Source organism: Pecten maximus, chromosome 15, assembly GCF_902652985.1.
Source record: "Pecten maximus chromosome 15, xPecMax1.1, whole genome shotgun sequence".
Taxonomy (NCBI): domain Eukaryota; kingdom Metazoa; phylum Mollusca; class Bivalvia; order Pectinida; family Pectinidae; genus Pecten; species Pecten maximus.
This window is the reverse complement of record NC_047029.1, coordinates 32,364,423-32,385,121: the sequence shown is the minus strand read 5'-3', so window position 1 is coordinate 32,385,121 and position 20,699 is coordinate 32,364,423. Positions and strand designations below refer to the sequence as shown.

The window sequence follows — 20,699 nt, the reverse complement described above, 5'->3', positions numbered from 1 at the left end:
CCTCTTCATCATGACGAAGGATGTCGATTAGTGGGTATGTGTAGATCGATATTTTATTTAAAAACGAATTAATTTTACATCTCCAATTTACAACAAACGATGAAAAACGGCAGCAGAAAAAGTGGGTCATCATAACATGATACATTTATATTGAATATCCATGAAATGCTGCAATGTGTCAATTCCAGATATAATTGAAGAAAGTTATAAGGCAAATCAGTGTACAACTCATAATGTTATAAAGTTTCCAAAGCTTACTAAATGAAGGAACCTGTGCAAGTTTATCAAATTTTGTTAATTTTTACTTTTGTTTGATATATGTTTTCTCAATATTCAATTGCAGGCCCGGATGATACCTTAATCCAGAGACCTCATTATTGAAGTATCAGCTTATTTAAACCTTCAGATATCTCAATTTTAAATGACTGCTTAATATCTCGGGTATCTCAATATTGAACTAACTGCTAAAACTGTCAGATATATCGATATCTAAGAATTTGCTTAAAACCTCAAAGATAAAATATTGAAGTGTCCATATCTGCTTTAACCCACAGACATCTCAACATTTTTTTTTACTTAAACACTTTGCTAAAAACCTTCAGAGATCTCAATATTGAATTCCTTCAAATGATATACACGCGCCAGGAATTATAAATTACACTTTGTCATTAAATGTTACAGTAGTTATATTCTCGGGTGTCATTTCTTCAGCCAGGTATTTTATGTGACACACAAGCAGGTTATTTATACGATTTTCATTACACTTGAAAATAATCCGGAAAATTCATTTTATTTTTTCAGGTCATTAGGAAGGTTCAAAAAGTTTACGGAAACTACCGAAGGTTCCCGACGTATATGATCATTCGGATAAAATGGCGCTAGTGGACCTTGGACGTATGTTTTAACAAGAAAGGAGTATCCTAAACTATACGCTTTTGGTAAATACTATATTATTTATTTTAACACAATGTTTGACATCGATAATCAATGAAGTTAGAGGATTGGTTGTCACCACTGGTATCTAGCCAAGTGTTTGGCCTGGAGACATGCTCTCCGATTGAAATGTTGACGGTCTGCAGCACGATCACGTAATACGTAAGGCGCTCGCTCTATCACTGACCTAACAGTGTCGTTTAGTGTTTCTACATGCGACATACAACGTCAACCAATCTAATGACATACACTAATTTATTTTAAATTTAAATACGGTATTTGGCAATTAAAACTCCATTGTAAAGAATGCTGTTATAAGTTGGTAAAAACTGGCTTAAACCAGAAACGAAGGGGAATCCCCTTATAAATCAAGACCGATAAATCAACCAAGACTGCAGAGTGAAAAGTGGGCCGTTCATTACTGTAAGATATATTCCATTTCTATTTACCACTAGTACACCTTGTTATGTGTTTTATAAATTTGTTTTTGTTCCTAAATGATGTTCCTATAACGGCTATATTCCTCCTTTTCCACACAGGTCGTTGACATCCGATGATCACTGGTCAAGAAAACATGGAGGACATCACCTCCAGCAGTGAATCTGGCAACTATAGCAGTCAGGATTTGAGATCCTCTGGTGTTAAAATGGTACCCAGATCTAGAGCACACAGTGCCCCAACAAGGAAAATTCTTCAGCCTGGAAAAGATCATGCTGAAGATAGATTGTCATGTTCTAGTCCTGTGATCCAATATTCTGAGCCAATAATTGTAGGTCTAGAACAGCTCACTAGAATTGACATCCATATAAATAGAAATATAAGTTCTGCAGCAAATAATTCTCAATTTAATAAAGTGCTTCCCCCTGTGCAAGATGATTTCAAATCTAACTCTGTTTTTATTGATAAAATCAGTAACAAAGTGTTTGACACGGGAAAAAGCTACAGTCATTCTGCTGATGGCTACTTGGCAAATAATGCCGAAACAATGCCTGCTTTAGACCAACTAAAGGAAAGTGATCTACCTTTACCATCACTGCCCTTTGAAATCATAGATAATAGTGATGGCAGGCAAGTTGAGGATGAAGAAGGGATGGAGGTGGATGTTGATCATGAGCGACTGGAGCAAGGAACTTCAGAAGAAAGCGAACAAGTAACCGCGAAAGTACCAGTAACAAAATTTAGACCAGGGTATGTTATACAAAATGGCTAGATATTTATTAGCTCAACAGATATTTTTACAAATCTGACAAAAAAAAGAACAATCAAAGCATCCATTACAACCCGAGACCTCGGGTCAAATAGGCAGCAAAATTTAATTTGTCTCAGCACTTTTGCATGCTGTGCGTCAACCTGGGAGTTCCTGATCATGACTCTTTGAGAGTTTAATCTTACTGCATGCTTTGACCAGTTTTCTATCTTTGACTCTGACATCGACATTCTTACAATGTAAACTTATAATGTCTTTATGAATTATTATTTTCTTGGTGAAATTCTGGACTGAACAGCATGTTATTGTGTTTTTACATTTGTAGTTTTACAGTGTATGGAACTAAAGATGCCTTGGTTGACATGGTGCTGCAGATGATTAACCTTCCTGATGAGGAAACAGGAATCTTTGTTGATAAGGTACTTTTGTTGTAGTTAATGGGGAATATTCTGGATCCTGAAAGAAGCCGGGGGGGGGGGGGGGGGGGGGGCAGTACATAATTATATAAAATAAAACTCAACTCACAATAAGGGGATAAGCTTATTACAGGGCAATGAAATTGAAATGCCAATTGTTAGTAATTATATTCACCATCATTGAATTTGAATGGGCTTATTACTGGGCATTGGCTTTTTGCTGGATAAATATTTTATCTTGACATTAGTTTTCTCCCTTTCTCATATAAGTCTGCCAGTGCCATTCATACCCACATTCATAGTAGTGATTAAATATTCTGTTGGGAAATATTAATTTGTAGTATATTCACTATATTTCTTGAAAATAGGAAGAAATATTTGAATGTACATGATAATATATTAATTATAAGTTGTTGATAACAAAGTACTACTCTGCATAACATGCAACAGACATCATTTGTTGTTCAATTAAATATTCACAACTAATTATACAAGAGACTCGCACTCAGGATGACCCTCGAAGCTCACTGTTGCTGGGGCAATGAACCAAAAAACAAACTCTATTATTATTAACTTACATCATTTTATGTTACATAATATACTGTCTTTGCAGAGCCTATGGTTTCTAAGTTCAGAAGATCGAAGAGAAGTCATCAGAAAGAAAGTGTTGGGACGAGGTACCTTTGGAAAAGTTAACTTGTATGTGCACGATGAGACTGACTATGTTGTCAAACAGGTTTGTACATTCAACAAATACAATAAAGTTTGCTAAAATAAAAAATAATATTATGCTTGGTATAACTCTATCATATGTTGACCATGCTTGAATATTTAAGTTTTAATTTGTAAAATCGTGTACTTGTCTGTAGGGCCGGGATAATGCACTGGTGGATCGCGATCACTTTCTCTACAATACTAATATCGATCCAAATGCAATTTTATGATACCTATATTGATCCTGTGTCTTGCTCTTGTTGTTTGTTTGTTTAATACATAAATGAATTTTCTTCGGAAAGAATTGAATAAAAATTAAATGACAATTGTCGAAAACAAAAGTGTTATCCATTTCCGGGGAACTTGAGCGCTAATCTTAAAGTGAAAGCAGTTAAATGATTGGTTGAGACCGGCTGCAGCAGGCCAATCAGAAAGCGTTTAACAAGTACTCGTTCACATCAAACCAAACATCATGGCGAACAACTAATGGTAGCTTTGAAATCGCCTCTTGGATCAAAATCTATGGTTTCTCTATGTATCGCGATAAGTATCTGATCGTAGCTCTAGCATCGTGATAAGTATCGGATCGGGGCATCACTGTATCATCCCAGCCCTACTTGTCTGCACCTTACCACTATAAGTTGTTATAGACAAAAAATAATTTGAAAAATAAAAGTTGTTGATCTTTTGTTGATATCAGATTACCAGTGATTTCCAAAGAAATGAAATTGTGTTGACGGCCAAGCTGAACAGTCCGTACATAATCCAGTGTTATGGAATGGTGGTCCGGAACAAGATTCCTGAAATCATTATGGAGTATGGAGGTAACTTCCTGTTAATAAGACACTGACTTAACAGTTTTTGTCGAGGTCCTACTGGTAATAGGCCTGGCACTGATGAAGTTTTGTAAGTGGGTGACTTTTATCTTGACTAGGAGACTTGTTTTGTTGCTCAAGTAAAACTTAACTGAAAAAAGGTGATAAAAAGAAGTGTTTTTTTACAGATATTTTAAGTCCCATACTCATACTTTTCCTATTGCACACATTTTTAAAACGACAGTTTCTCTTTAAAACTAAAAAAGCATTTTGTGTATTCCTCCACTCCCTCCTCCCCCACACACACATATCACAATGACGATCTACCATAATGGCAATCAATAATATATTACAATGAAGATCTACCATAATGGCCGTCACTAAGATATTACTATGAAGATCTACCATAATGGCTATCACTAATATATTACAATGAAGATCTACCATAATGGCCGTCTCTAATATATTACAATGAAGATCTACTATAATGGCAATCACTAATATATTACAATGAAGATCTACCCTAATGGCTATCACTAATATATTACTATGAAGATCTACCATAATGGCCATCTATAATATATTACAATAAAGATCTACCATAATGGCCGTCACTAATATATTACAATGAAGGTCTACCATAATGGCCATCTATAATATATCACAATGGCGATTTACCATAATGGCTATCACTAATATATCACAATGACGATCTACCATAATGGCAATCACTAATATATTACAATGGCGATTTACCATAATGGCCGTCACTAATATATTACAATGAAGATTTACCATAATGGCCGTCACTAATATATTACAATGAAGGTCTACCATAATGGCAATCACTAAAATATTACAATGAAGATCTACCATAATGGCCGTCACTAATATATTACAATGGTCTACCATAATGGCAATCACTAATATATTACAATGAAGGTCTACCATAATGCAGTGATTTTTTCATCCCTTTTTTACAGGGGCCTGTACCTTTTCAATTGGGAAAATACAGCGGCATTTTTCCCAAATTGGGAAAATTTGCTGTTGGTTTTAAATGAAAAAAAAAAGTCAATAACACATCCAAATATTTATTTATCTGTTAAACTTTCAACATTCATCTGGCTTAATGATTCCTAATAGCTATCTAAAGGGCCATTTTCCTTGTTTTTTGCCCCTTGAACATGTCCACCAAAGAGTCCAGGCCAGTGGTCATGTTTTTTCAATTTTCTTGAGGGATGTGTCCCAAGTTTTACACCCTTTGTAACAAATGGCTTACAACTCGAATGTGCACCAAAAACAAACAATTCTCAGTACTTGCACATCATGTCATGTAGCCACATGTCACACTACTGTGATAAAGCCAAGAGAAGGCAGATCCATATTTGGCAGCATTAAATGTTCGTCTATCCACTTTCCCGATAAAGTAAATACCAGATTTTCGTCGCGGGTTACATGTACATTTGCTATACGGGTAAACATTCCGTCTGGACGGTTAATAAAACAGATTCAATGTCGGATGATGATTCATTGGTTGACGGGTTGTTTAGTATATCGCCGCCGGAAGACTTTTTGAAGAAGTCACTCACTTTCGTAAGGCCTTTCCTTTCTTTTTTTGTCAGTCTTTTGACATAATACTTCGCGTTGTGTGACTCTTGTTTGCATGATCTTAAACTTTCAAGCGCTTGTCATAGCATATGTGAGACACGTGTGCAATTAAAACACTTGATCGACACAGACTTTCGCGGTGCGCTCGATTTGAAACATTGAGGAAAACGACATCGATTCAGACACGGAAACAGAAAGCACGGGAATTTGCGATATCGAACGCGACCAACATAGAACGAGAACACCGGCGTTGAAAATATCTTGTGAAATACATTTTGATTGGCATTTCTTTATACTAATTAATATGAAGGGATATTTTCTGAATTGGAAAATATGAGCAAGAAATTGGGAAAATACAACAAAATTTCTCTAGGGGAAGGGGCCGAAATTCGGCCCCAAATCGACCCTAAAAAAAACACTGTTAATGGCCGTCACTAATATATTACAATGAAGGTCTACCATAATGGCCGTCACTAATATATTACAATAAAGATCTACCATAATGGCCGTCACTAATATATTACAATAAAGATCTACCATAATGGCCGTCACTAATATATTACAATAAAGATCTACCATAATGGCCGTCACTAAAATATTACAATGAAGATCTACCATAATGGCTGTCACTAAAATATTACAATAAAGATCTACCATAATGGCCATCACTAATATATTACAATAAAGATCTACCATAATGGTCGTCACTAATATATTACAATGAAGATCTACCATAATGGCAATCACTAATATATTACAATGAAGATCTACCATAATGGCAATCACTAGAATATTACAATGAAGATCTACCATAATGGCCGTCACTAATATATTACAATGAAGATCTACCATAATGGCAATCACTGATATATTACAATGAAGATCTACCATAATGGCCGTCACTAATATATTACAATGAAGATCTATCACTAATATATTACAATGGAGATCTACCATAATGGCAATCTATAATATATTACAATGAAGATCTACCATAATGGTCACCATTAATATATTACCACGAATATCTACCATAATGGCCTTCAAAATCTGTTGTGTTCATATATATGAGTTGTGCATTAAAAACGAACGATAAGGTTTTTAATTAAAGTTTTATTCTCTGATTGGTAGGTCAGTCCATGTTACAAATGGCAAGACTGAGGAAGTTTCAGGATCGTGATATATGGGACCTCACCTACCAGGGATTGTGTGGCCTAGAATATCTGGAGGAGTGCCAAATTTGTCACCATGATATAAAACGTAGGTATAACCATTGTATTGAAGACTTGTTTGTAACTTTCTGTATCTATCAGAAGTGTCATCTTAGAGCTGAGTAAAACATCTACCCGACAGGAGGACGTACCTGGATATTTATCAAACAGAAACTACCAAATAAAGTGATTCATTTTAAACAGTACCATGTAATACAGTTTACCTTCGGTCAATTAGAACAAAATTGAATAATATTGATGAACCAGTTTGAATATATGAAATTATGTTCAAGAAAATAGAAATAACAAAAAAGAAAAATTAAATTGGTAAAATGGTAGTATTTTATTTAATTCAATGTTTAAACTTTCTTCATTTCATAATAATTATGATCGTTATATTAATCCCGAAGCTGCTTGGCCATTGTGTACATGTAGCTCTACTGTATAAGCTTAGGCTCCTACATAGTACAAGTTTTATTGGTGATACAAAAGTTAAATTAACTTGTGTATATTAGAGACGTAATTTATAAATGTTGAGTCTCCACATGTTTATACGTTTGTGAATCAGACACTATTGTATATATTAATGATTTGTCTGTTTCATTAAATATTTACAGTCTTACACATGTAACCTGTTGCATTAACAAAAGCACTACTGTAATTATAGGACAGAACATCGAGATGTCTGCTTTAAAGCTGCCTAGTCATAATATTTACAGAACTGAAAATTTAAATTTGACACCTTCAAAATTACCCATCGCTACTGGGACACCTGTAGATTGTTTTGACTGGACACAATGCTTATCCCGTCACTCAGCACATTTCAACTTAACTGCAGGTGGCCTGCCTACCTAGTGTGGGGGCGCAGGTTTATAAGTAGTACCTTGATTGACAATAATGATGAGATATCTACGCATACTTAGATTATCAAAATGCTTAGTTAACAGTGTTTGACAATACACAAATTATATTTTAGTTTGTCATTCAGCGCGAGTACTGATCACATGTTATCTAAACATTGTTGGGGCCTTAAGTTGTCTTGTGTACAATGTATTTTTGTGTACACTGTATTTTTGTGTACAATGTATTTTTCAATGTAAAAAACTCATTCAGTGCTGAAGTATATGGCATAAATTTGTGGTTTTTCTGTCACAGGCATGCTGCAATTAATGTTCACACATACAACCCATTACCATAAACTGTCCGTTGATTAAAATCTTAACATTTTTAGGGGGCTGTTCGAGGCAGGCTTTCAATGGTGTTTGCATAAAAATCAAATTTATCATTCTTTATTTGACAAGTTTGATAACGATCTGAAATAGGCTAGATATAAACAATCAGAGTTTGAACTAAAACTAGCTAGAAATTTTTTGGTTTGATTGGGAAACAATGGATTAAAACTTTCCACTGATTTTAGTATTGCATACCAGAAATTTTGATTTGTACAGAATTTGAAAATTTTCAAAGAAAGTAATAATTAACTGAAAGGTAGGAAATGCCTAAGAAGTAATTCAATGAGAATATCAATCGAAGCAGTGTCTTGATAAAGGTCCATGTTGTTGTTAAGATTGGTGATTGAACTGGCTATAATATGGACCTTGAAACCCAAATAAAGACTCCAAAACTCTTGTGTTACAAATTTTGAAATTTTTAATGTGCCCTCTGTATTGACCAGTATTGTTTCTCGTACAAAAAAAGTCAATGATAATTTTATTTTGATAAATGTTCTGATAGTGTATTCTATCAATTTCAGCTGAAAACCTACTACTGATGGTTGATGAGAACCAGTTTCTCCTGAAGATTGCTGACTTTGGCGCCGCAAAAATGATAGGAGAGAAGAATGACATGGTTGGGTGGACTGTGGAATATCTCAGTCCGGAGCGAGCTTGGATGGTTCTTCTGTCCAAGTTTCCTCATCAGCTAAAGCCAACTGGACAAGAAGAAAGTGATCTTACTGGGAAAGTAGACATATTTGCCATGGCGTTAACAATGATGTACGCTTATGAGAAGTCGCATGTGCTGATAAAATACGCCACAAATGGAGACAATATTTACCGTGATGCTGAGAAGCAATCAGAGTTTCAAGTGAATCTTCTAGTTGATGTAAGAATTGATTTTAACATGGTTAGATATATGAGTGCTTGAATATTTTTACTCAATTTTTCATCCTTGTAGAAATAGTTATGTTTCCTAGATTGCCTAAGTTATAATCTTGAGAGTAATACCAAATTTGTAAAGTAACACCCTGTATAAGTAAGAAAGATTAATTCCTATCCACAAAAAATATGCCTTCTAGAAATATTGAAAGCCGACTATCTGATCATGTGACATTCTGTTTTGTAATATTTGGGAGAAAAAACCTTCAATGTTGAAGATATTGAGTACATTCATGCCCTTTCCACAAAATTTCATTGTTGGCAAAAATATAATTTAAATCTCTTATCTGTCTTTCTCTCCTGTTAAGAATTTGGTCTAGCTAGCCAATCACTCATATAAGTATTAAGATGCTGATATTTTGCAAGAGGATTTTTTTTATGATTAAAATCCGTTTCTGTGCTGTCAATTTCTTTTTCTGTAACTTTTTACATGTTTACCTGAATCACAAATATTTTGAGAATTCATTTGAAATACTTGTAGGTATTGATAGTTATGTAGTATAAATCACAAATTGTCTTTACAGCTCTGCTCTAATCTGGATCTTGCACTGAGTTTAATGCCTAAATCTGTGAGTACAGACATGAGATTTGTTCTGAACAAAATGCTGCAGGGAGATGTCAATAAGAGGTGCAATGCTACGGAGGGCAAAAACTGGATGAATTGTAAGTGAAATTGAATAATATCACAACCACAGTCACACCACCCCACCACGCTACATATAGTAACAAATTAATTTGATGGTACTGTAAAAGTGGAAATATTCGCGGTGTGGAAATTTTTCGCTTATTTCGCTATCGGTAAATCTCCGCAAAAATTTCCACACACGAATATAATAACACATAAAAATACTAAATATAAAAGATACAAGTTAGCGCAAAAATATCTTGACGGCACGAAAATATCCACACCGTGAACACTTTGGAAGCTGGCTAAGCGAAAATTTCCACACGCGAAATTATCCACTTTTACAGTATCACAGACATCTGCATCTGGTTAAGTATGTATAAAAACATACTATCCTCTACTCCTACTATATCAGCAAAGTGTAACACTTGAAAAGTCAAAAGTGGGACATGAGCTTTTATTCACATCAAGTTCAATTGGACTGAAATATCAAATGCACACATAATAAGTAACATACCTTTATTAAGAATCCTTAGATATCGACCCATGTTATTCTTTTGTTGTGTGATTTAAAATAAGAAAATGGAGCCAAAGCAGTCTGCCAGGGGACAAAGCATCGACTTTGGTACAAAAGTAGGCAATCAATTATAGAGCAGTAGAGAAATAAATAACAGTAATGCTTGTCGGCAATTATCAAACCTTTTTTTTCATTCATCATTTCAGTTCTGTCCAATCTGGCAATTCAACAAAGAGACAAGGGGTTGAAAATTCAGGCGCTTGACAAGTCGACAGAAGTTTGTACAGCCCAGACACTAACAAAGCCTAGTGTTAAACCCACCACCACAGCCACCAGGAAGTGTACACCACATGTGGGGAAGCCGTCTCCACCAGCAGGAACTACAGCTCAACAACCAACAGGAGAGGAAAAGGGCTGGGTCAAGGATTGTAAAACCGCAACCATGGAGAGCATGGCAAACCTGCCGTCAGGCCTGAAGACGCGGATGGTGAAGAGGAAATTGTTGAATAAATTGTCCACATGTAAAAAGATAAAAACAGATCACCCCAGGAAGGAGCAAGATCGTGAAAGTATTGACACAAATGGTGTTTCCTCTCCTGGAGGAGCTGTGAGAGCAGAGTCTCCAGATGTTATTGTGATAGATGACGATACCGAGGAGGACCAACAGAAAGAAATTCCAGAAAGTGAGGGACAAGATTCAGAAGCCGGAAATGGAAACATTCCAAACTTCCTTTTGGATATGAACTTTTAATCATATTATATATATTATCCTGCATATTGTGATAGACTGAGATCTGATTTATTTGCTTAAATGCCTGATTTGATGAACAAACAGCCAACCTCAGGACAATCTTTTATCCTGAACTGGCATTAGCGTTGTCTGAATACACCCATCACATATATTTTGCTGTATTATATGTACTCAATGTATGTTAATTCTATTATATATATTATATTTATCTTGAATATAGACATACCTGGTATACTATAATCTAGTGCTTTTAATGAAAATCCAGATATGGGTTGTTTCGATGTTCATTTACAGTCTAAACACATCAAAAGTTTTCTCTCCGTAAAGTGCTATTCAAATGTATTTAATGTACATTATTGAATATACAAAAGAAACCTTTAAGTTCCTAATATGAAATATTTTAGCATTGTTTTACTAATCTCTGATAATGAGTAATCTTGATTAGTTTCTACGAGGAAAATTTGGCTTCAAAATTTTGCTGACATGTTAGACTGTAAACAAATTAAGTATGATCATGCATAAAAATGGTTCAAAAGCAAGTAAATTCCTTATACAGTAAAACTCAGAGAAGTTGAAGTCAACGGGACCAAGCAAAATATTCGACTTATCCGTGTCAGTTTGTAAACGGAGACAAAATACCCGAGTATCATCGGCTGTATGCTTGACAAGTGCTTGATAACATGGTCGAAAATGAACAATAAATAATAACAAAGAAATTAATTGTACAATTGTACTAACCGCAGTTAGTTTTTATCGGCTGCATGACCATGCATTGCCACATGTTTTTTTGTACAGAATAAAATCACGTATATTATTGTTACTGTTTCATCGGTGTATTCAGAATTTAGGCATAGATAAATAAATCAATGACAGACAAGTATTTTTTGTGTCCATTTTGCGGGTGGAAGATTTGTAATTTATCGTTTATTTTTTCCTGATATTTTTCCGCAGTCAGTGTATCAAAACAGTAGGTCATGTTGTTATGGTTTGTAGACTAAAACTTGTACATTTTATTCTAAGTTATGTATACCCTTACGATTTACTTCACCAGTGCACCTGTATAAACAATGGGATGAGACAGCCTGAAACTAACAATAGGCTCTGGTAACACTGTTACGACTGATCGGTCACACTCCGTCAATCAAGCCAATGTCAGCAAATTTTACCTGAGAAAGCATGACGCCTTTGATGTTCGACACAAAAATGGAAATTTTGGTATAGTTTAGAAGGGATACAGGGACCACAAAATGTATTTGACACAACCACAGTATTTGATTCAACAGTGTTCAAATCATACATGTTTAATTCACTAAGATAAAGAAGGGAAAAAATCGGGAACGAACGAAACATTCGAATCATCCAATGTATTTGATTCAAGCGTGTTCGACAAAAGTGAGTTTTACTGTACATATATATGTATATAATAAAAGTTGTATTTATTTTAACTATTTGGTTATTATGTATAATTGACAACACTATTGCTTTGATACCAGATCAACTATATTTAGTTATGAGATGGCTTGTTTATAATCCATTTTAGATTACCATTTATAATTATCCCCTCGCGACAAAAGTCAGGGAGGGGATATAGCGTTCCGTTCGTACGTACGTATGTTCACCTTTTGTCAGCGCTCTTGCGACTTCATTTTTGAACGGATTCTGACCAAACTTCATATATGGGTACAGCATGGGAATACCTCGAACGAGTTCGTGTTTCAGGGTGTCAAGGTCAAGGTCACTGTTACTATTTATAGAACATCTTTGTCAGCACTCTTGCAACTTCATTTCTGAACGGATCCTGACCAAACTTCATATATGGGTCCAGCATGGGAATACCTCGAACGAGTTCGTGTTTCAGGGTGCCAAGGTCAAGGTCAAGGTCAGCGTTACTATTTATAGAAAATATTTGTCAGCGCTCTTACGACTTCATTTTTGAACGGATCCTGACCAAACTTCATATATGGGTCCAGCATGGGAATACCTCAAACGAGTTCGTGTTTCAGGGTGCCAAGGTCAAGGTTAAGGTCACCATTACTATTTATAGAAAATCTTTGTCAGCACTCTTGCGACTTCATTTCTGAACGGATCCTGACCAAACTTCGTATATGGGTCCAGCATGGGAATACCTCGAAACAGTTCGTGTTTTAGGGCGCCAAGGTCAAGGCCAATGTCACAGTTACTATTTATAGAAAAATTTTGTCAGCGCTGTGATGCGACTTCTTTTTGAACGGATCCTGACCAAACTTCATATATGAGTCAATTAAACCTTCTGAACAAAGGAAAATGCTTATATATGCATTTAGATACACACATAATTATAATTACTATCAGGAAATGAAGTTGCTAGTGTGATGCGTAACCAGATACTGTTGAATGCATAACAATATATACCATATTTATCTGCCAATGAGCCCATGCCTGATAATAAGCCCATCCATGTCTATTGCAGTTCAGTACAAATGACAACTGATGTTATTTCAATGTCCTGCAATAACCCCACCCCCCATTTTGAGTTCATGTGTTAGCACGCGAGGGGATTTGTATCGTTTGCGATGCCTTGTTGATTCTGCAAAACTGAAGAAGGGGCTTATTTGTTGATAAATACAGTACATATTGTATACTGATCCACATCGATGTCTCACTATATGCATATGTGTTTATGAATGGAATGAATGGACATAGTCAAAATGGTATCATACTTTACCAGATGTAAGACAATGGGGCTAGTGTTTTGAAAATGGGTAAAAAAATGATCTATGACTGAAATATTTCATAAAATTTTTCCAGATTGGCATCAAATATATAAGGTTAAGTTCACGGTGATCAGTCTAGATGGTCGTTGTATGTGGGTCAAGGACACAATGTGGTAAAGTATAATACAGTATTGGGTTTAATTGCCTTTAAGGTGAAGGTCACACAGGCCCTGAAACAAGCAGTATTTGTAGAGTTTTGGCACATGGCTGTACAGTTTGTATCAAATATCATGCATGTAAATTGTTTATTTTTGCACAATAAAATTAATGTTGTTGTAATGATTTGGTTATTGTAAATACATTGAAAACACTACCAGGCTATCCCTTTGGTACCAAACAATATTTATTCTCAACCCCCTCCTCCATCCGTTTTAGCTTACTACAACGTATTTTAAATTGCTGATTCTGCAAAAATGAAAAAAAAATTAGCTTATTTGAATTGGCCATTGATTTATTGTTCATTCTGATAATTTTAGCAGAGTTACTTCCCTTGACAGCAGATCATGCCGAGAATGCTCTGTTACATTTCATTTCCGATTGGTTTCCAACTTGGCATAGCTAATCCTCAGACAGGAAGGTATTTACAGGTTCATAATTGTGATGTCATTTAGTAGGGAGCGTCATGTTGTACACAAAATAGTCCAAGGCGTACATCATTTTAGGCTTTATGTAATGAAAGGAAATCACAGAACGACTGCAACCCTGAAAAATATGAAGGTGTAATTTTACATAGCTACAATATCTTTTACCTCAATTAAGTAAAGGAAATATTTAACAACTTCTTCTTGATAACCAAGAGGGACTTGATATAAGGTGTGTAGCATGCTGGGGAGAAGGGCTACCAAGTGTGTTCAAATGAATGACCTTTACTTAATTCAAGGTCACATGAGTTGAGTAGGCTCTTTAGTCTTTAATCAACTTCTCAATAAACGAAAGGCCCAGGGACTTTATATCAGGTCTGTAGCATGCTTGGGTGAAGGGCTACCTAGTTTGTCAAATGAATGACCTTGACCTACATTCAGGGTCACAGAGTCAATTATGTTAAAATCTTAAATCAAATTAATCATTTGAACAAACTGGGAACCCCTTCATCCCAGAATGCTATTGGCTAAGTATCATGATCATGGGATATTTGGTTATTGAGAAGAAACTATTTAAAACTTTTACATTTAATCCTGTGGTCTTGAAAGTATGTCAAGGTCGTTCATCTCCAGGTGACCTAAAATCTAATGTGTATACATATTGTATTGCAAAAGTAAATAATGTCGCGTAATAATTTCAATATCAAGGTTACCTATCTTTGCACTTGTTCTATCCAACTTGAAAGTAACTGAAAATATAACCTACTAAACTATTTTACATCAATATGGGACAAGACAAGTGAAATACCTACCTGTATATGTGGATAGTAGAGATGACTCCAATACCAGCTATTCCGTGGAATGCTGCCTGGAACAATATGATTTTCCGGATTCAAAGGGAAAAACCGCTCCTTTCCTTCCGAATCCCTGGTGTCTCCAGCTTTTACCCCTACCAACTCAAGACATCGGCCTAGTTGAACATCCTCACCAATAAAAAACTCGGCACATTTAGATTTCAAATAGGTTGTTGTAGAATTTCCGGTTAATATGAGAGATCGAATGGCCTGACGACTGAGAACATAGCCTGCCCCACCACTCATGAAACCCTGTTTTACGTAAGGTTTAAACCTTCGTCCATAATAGATAGCTTCTTTCTGGTTTTTATTGCTGAGGAAATGACGTAAATTTTCCACAATGACGTAAGTGTCGTCATCTGCTTTCAGGAACCAATCATAATCATGTAAATATAAAGAGTATATATGTAAAAATGCTTCTTTCGTTTTCTGCCATAACTGTTCTCGGCCTTCTTTAACTGGAAGTTCGACTACAGGGAGATGCTTCGCCTGTTCTTTCGTTCCGTTGGAACTCATGAATAAGAGTTTGTCACATCGTTTACCCCACGTGTTTTGAACATGCGTAGCCTTGGAAACAACAGTTTGTGGTGACGTCATTATCCAGCACAGTAGACGAACACCTAATGAACAAATACAGGTCTGAGATTTGTGTACATTGTAAAACATGCTTGGGTTACACAGCCCGAGTTTCTTCTGACCTCAACACCAGACCTTAGATGAAATTGTTTTTTAATTTGTCTAACTTCTGGTAGTGGGGTCAAATGAATTTCGGGCTATACAGGAACGTTTTTCGTATACATTGCGTTTTTTTTCAGCTCACATTTTACAAACTAAACATGCTATGTTGAAGGATCCACATTCTGTCCGTCCATCATCTTTTAATGTAACATAGAAAATTAACCAACTGAAACAACGAAATCACTGAAGCAACATAAGTTATATTGTACATTTCCTGATAAATTCTACATCAAAATTTGAAGGAACATTACTAGTAAATTTTCCTCACTATCTGTTTGAGAGATTCGAATCAATCTGAGCACATTGTTCCGTTTTGGAATCTGCATCCCAGTACCATGCATATTCTTTATTTAATATTTGATTTCTATGTGCATCAAAGACTGATTCAAAACCAGTTCAATTGAAAAGAAAGCTGCATTCAATATTATGTTCCTTATCTCTGATCTTGTTGATTTCCTCTTTTTAATTCACTTGACTTTCCTTTCATCAGATTTAAGGCCGATAAAACAGAATTTTGGATTACCTGCTATCCGATTTTATCCACGTGATAGGTTTTGCTAAATAATTTTTTTTTTACAGTTACACTATTAGTTTACAAGTTTTACATATAAATTCTTTAATTATTTAGAAAAAAAGGAAAGGCAGGATATATGTTTATTATTACAGTTCCGTCTTTATAATGCAATTGAAATGAACTTATTTTAATTGAATTCTACAAATTGTATCACGATTTTTTTTTGATTTTTTCTTCATGGAGTATGGGGAATATGGGGTACCACACACCAATCCCTCACATCTCCCCTCATTCCCTGAAATAATATGTTTTCACGTGAAATTTTCAGATTAAAGCAAACTAGGTATGGTGGTAACCACTAGGAAACTGTAGAGAAAATCTGTACAACATCAAGTTACCTTACCTGACGTATCAGTTGATGAGACCTTCAATGTGGCAATATTCGGCGAGACGTATCCACGTGCCTTAATCACGTGCATGATGTTGTTACGTACAGTAGTATTCATGAGTGGTACGTACACGAAACAAAGGACAAAAAATGGCAGTGATAACACCAATATCCTCACTCGTGTCATATCTGATATATATTTACCATGTAGCGCACGTGCAGTACACATTCCGATTCTCAAACCGTCACGGGTCATTGGTCTCCGAATCACCAGGGTACGTAGGTCGATTCCGATTGATGGAGACTTTGAAATGGCCTAGGTTCTTAATCTTGTCAAAATTTTTAAAAATTCGTTTTTGAGCCAGAGTGATTTAATTCGGATGACATGTACACGCTGAATCTGAAAAAAATGCCTGTTTGCAAAACGCGCGTAAAAGCACGTGTTAGCCACTGCAAATGTAGCTTGCAAATATTGGGTTGATTGTTTGTTTAGTTCTATGGTATTTTACGACTGAGAAATCGGTATTGTTTATGGCGATATCATAGAGAGTATTTTTAAATGTATATGAAGATTAGATTAAAATTCGTTAAAATGCCACCACTCTGCCATATATTTATACTCCACATATATATAGATCATACGTTACCTCAAGTGAACCGAAGAACCTTTCATACAGATCACAGGGACTCGACACAAGTTCCTAACCCACGATCCATATGATACTTATAAGAAACTAAAACACACATATATATTATATATACGGACCGTGGGTGGGACATCCGTACCAAGGCCCTGTGATATAAACCATTGATTTGCCCGGGAACCAAATTATGTTTGTTCATCCAGTATCTCCATATGAACTAAATAGTTCCCCAAAAGGCCCCGTATAATTTGTATAGTCCTCTATTAAAAGTGTTGGCAATTTTACAGTATGGTAAACAACCATTAATATAGTCCTTAATGAAGCACACAGCTAACGTTTAAAGATGCTACACTGCCGACTGTATAATGTAAAGAGCTTCTCTGAAAAAATCATAAAATTACAATGATACAAAGTGAATATATAAACACCAACAAACTACAACCATAATAGCCGAGTCCTCATCCTGATAATGATCGCTTACAATACTCTTGGGTGCAATTATTTAATTATTCATTTTCTATCAAAAACTAAAAATAAAGAGAAACACCAACTTTTGGAGGGTGTTAATAACGTAATATAACTTTATCGATGTAAATACATATATATATCTAGGAAACTGCAACGAATATGAATCGAGAAAACAAGTTTGTTCTAGGGTGTAGGGTCGAAAATATATATGAGCGAGACCACCCGGAGTTGTCGTTCCTTATACTAAGTTAGCATAAGGAACGACAACTCTCTGTGTCTTCCTCTTACAAAACAAAATATTGAAGTGCCATACGTGTTGTAAATAACTCTTTTTACTTGCCATTGGGGTGCTCGAAAAATCACGTCGAATTATTGAACATATCCCTGGGTTTAGTAAGAAGTAGATACCAAGCGGTCAATATTTATAATGCTTGGTAAGCACATTATTTCCCCCTAATTCTATTCATGCAAATGCACCGTCAGAAATTTAGCAGACTACTTTGTTGTTTGTGTTCCCACGGACTAAATATACTAATTTATGTCCATGGTGTGACACAGACGACAGAGCTGTGTCCCATTAATGTTTGGAATAGCGAGTTTTATATTAAAGACAAAATATCTGAAGATATCTTAAGTCAGTTTCTCTACCATTTCGTATCGAATCGTATGGAATAAATTAAGCACATCAAATGTCTATTATTTCTTTACCAACGAGAAATTTCTATTCAGCTGAAGGATATTACACTGCTATTAAAATCTATCGAGAACTTCCCAACGTCTCGAGTGAAATATCATAAGTGAAGACGATCAGTAACAGATCTTTTTCGATGTCTCAGATGGAATGTCAGAAGTGAAGAATAGGGAGTTGCAGGCCCTTTCTCCAGTGGGTTTTAAATCATCTGATCAGAAACCCAACTTCATCACACTCACTGTAGCCCAAAGGGCTGCAGGTAAGAATTCCTCTACTGAGACAATTATAATAGCTCTGGAAAATAGCCATATACTATCGTTCATACTCAAATTGTGCTTCATTTGTTTTCATTGTTTAATTTAAAATCCAATATGTCATCCTAAGATTAATCAATTACATAACCATATTAACTTTTATATACTCTTGATTAGTAAATTATAAAAATATAAAAGTCACATATATTAGTAATGTAATTATTAAAAAGTTGCAAAAAATGTAATTTTGTCAAGGGAAGTAACTCTTAGTAAAATACTTATCCAACTAACGACATTGAACCGCTTACAAATCTACCAGAAACTAAGTTTGGAATTGAATTCTTTTTATTTCCACTGTATACATATGAAGTTATGAATCTGAATGACTTATGACGAAGATGATGTAACATGTTTTATTCCCATTATCATTGAAGTCAAATGGCTGTACAGTACTGTAACACGTTTTGCCTATTTAAAACGGAACACGGATTGACAGAGGGTATCTGACACCGACCAGTCGGCTCTGATATGAGGAAGCTAACATACAATTTTGAGTTTATTCATTTTGATGGTTTAGGGACGTATAATTAACAAACAGGTGTTATATTTTTTGACATATAGACTTACTAGTGTTTCCGAACTTTTCAACTTTCAACCAGCAATTTAATTAGCTATATGCTGGCATAATTAAATTACCTCTTTTTCTACTCTAGATAAATAAATGTTTCATGTTTAGTTAAATTACTCAAACCCAATTCAAAATAACAAAAAAACTAAGGTAGAAACACACATATCAAACACAAATTAGTAATAATCAAATCAACGATTTTTATAATCTAAATAAAACTTTAGGGAAAAAAAATGTGTTTACTTGTAGGAGTTGTGAAATTATTCATTGTGAAATTGTGAAATTGATCTCTTAAAATGATTGATAAAAATACCCACAACGAAGGCTCCAGAGGGAGTCGAACCCTCGACCTCCAGTTTACTAGACTGGCGCTCTAACCAACTGAGCTATGGAGCCGATGTGAATTAAGTACACACCTTCTATATCACATCTTATTTGAAATGATTGTTATCAACACTAGACTTCCCTCGGGCAATTATTACTTAACATGTACATAGGAATTCTAATTATATAAAACCAGAGTAAATATGAAGAAAATTATAGTTTTGCAATGAGATAATGGAAACAAACACGTTCAATTTTCACGCCGACAAGATTTAGAATTTTTATGGAGGTGAAAGTTTGAAGTGATACTTATTTCCTATCTTATCTGTAGTGTCGACCTGAAGGATCCAATATACTGTTTTCCGGGGACATTTCAAATCTACATATAAAGAAAGGGATTTTAACTAATGTGTCAATATCGTCATGCCTGGAGATTTTAATATTGATCTGTTTGAATTTCGACTTTGTGACATTGTTTCTTTTTAATTTGACTATAAAGAATTAATATGAGCTCTTACCTTGTTTTCGAATCATATAGGTGTTTTGAGTATTAATGAATTAAAATTAAAATGTCATAAACGAGTCTACCCGAGTCATCCCGACAGCGTAACCACGTACCCAGGACGACGACTGACGATTTCTGACAGTTAGACGTCAGAGAGCAATGTCTGCAATATATGAATATTTATTCTACGAACACAGACTCTGAGCAGAGACTTGTATATCATGATATATACGCCTCTGCTCTGATTAATCAGATCTTTGTCGGTGATATTATTCACGTGTTAGAATCTTCTGTTATACCTGTTGAAAATGGAGTAAGTAGCCGCTGCATGTGTTACTCATGTTGATATTAAATTACCAGGTAAAAAGAACGAATATAAAATTATAAGCGTTACGTATAGATTT

The 20,699-nt window shown here is 35.1% G+C and overlaps 2 protein-coding genes and 2 non-coding genes across 4 annotated transcripts; 1 reads left to right on the top strand and 3 right to left on the bottom strand.

Annotated features, from left to right (window-relative positions):
• Window positions 1–847: 847 nt before the first annotated feature.
• On the top strand, window positions 848–12,398 carry LOC117343494 (protein kinase 3-like). The gene is made up of 9 exons (XM_033905864.1): window positions 848–938; window positions 1,473–2,121; window positions 2,466–2,559; window positions 3,170–3,292; window positions 3,971–4,094; window positions 6,825–6,953; window positions 8,658–9,007; window positions 9,585–9,723; window positions 10,409–12,398. Exons 2-9 carry the CDS (start codon window positions 1,487–1,489, stop codon window positions 10,951–10,953), a joined length of 2,139 nt encoding a protein of 712 aa, XP_033761755.1. The 5' UTR covers window positions 848–938; window positions 1,473–1,486; the 3' UTR covers window positions 10,954–12,398.
• A 1,631-nt stretch (window positions 12,399–14,029) lies between these two features.
• LOC117343493 (glycoprotein-N-acetylgalactosamine 3-beta-galactosyltransferase 1-like) lies at window positions 14,030–17,062 on the bottom strand. The gene is made up of 3 exons (XM_033905862.1): window positions 16,797–17,062; window positions 15,100–15,761; window positions 14,030–14,408 (listed from the first exon to the last, which is right to left on the bottom strand). The coding sequence occupies exons 1-3, from the start codon at window positions 17,035–17,037 to the stop codon at window positions 14,310–14,312; spliced, it is 1,002 nt and encodes a 333-aa protein (XP_033761753.1). The 5' UTR covers window positions 17,038–17,062; the 3' UTR covers window positions 14,030–14,309.
• A 1,674-nt stretch (window positions 17,063–18,736) lies between these two features.
• Window positions 18,737–18,865, bottom strand: LOC117344417. The gene has a single exon (XR_004536182.1). It is a non-coding gene; the product is annotated as a U8 small nucleolar RNA (small nucleolar RNA).
• A 923-nt stretch (window positions 18,866–19,788) lies between these two features.
• On the bottom strand, window positions 19,789–19,862 carry Trnat-agu. Its single transcript has one exon. It is a non-coding gene; the product is annotated as a tRNA-Thr (tRNA).
• Window positions 19,863–20,699: the final 837 nt, after the last annotated feature.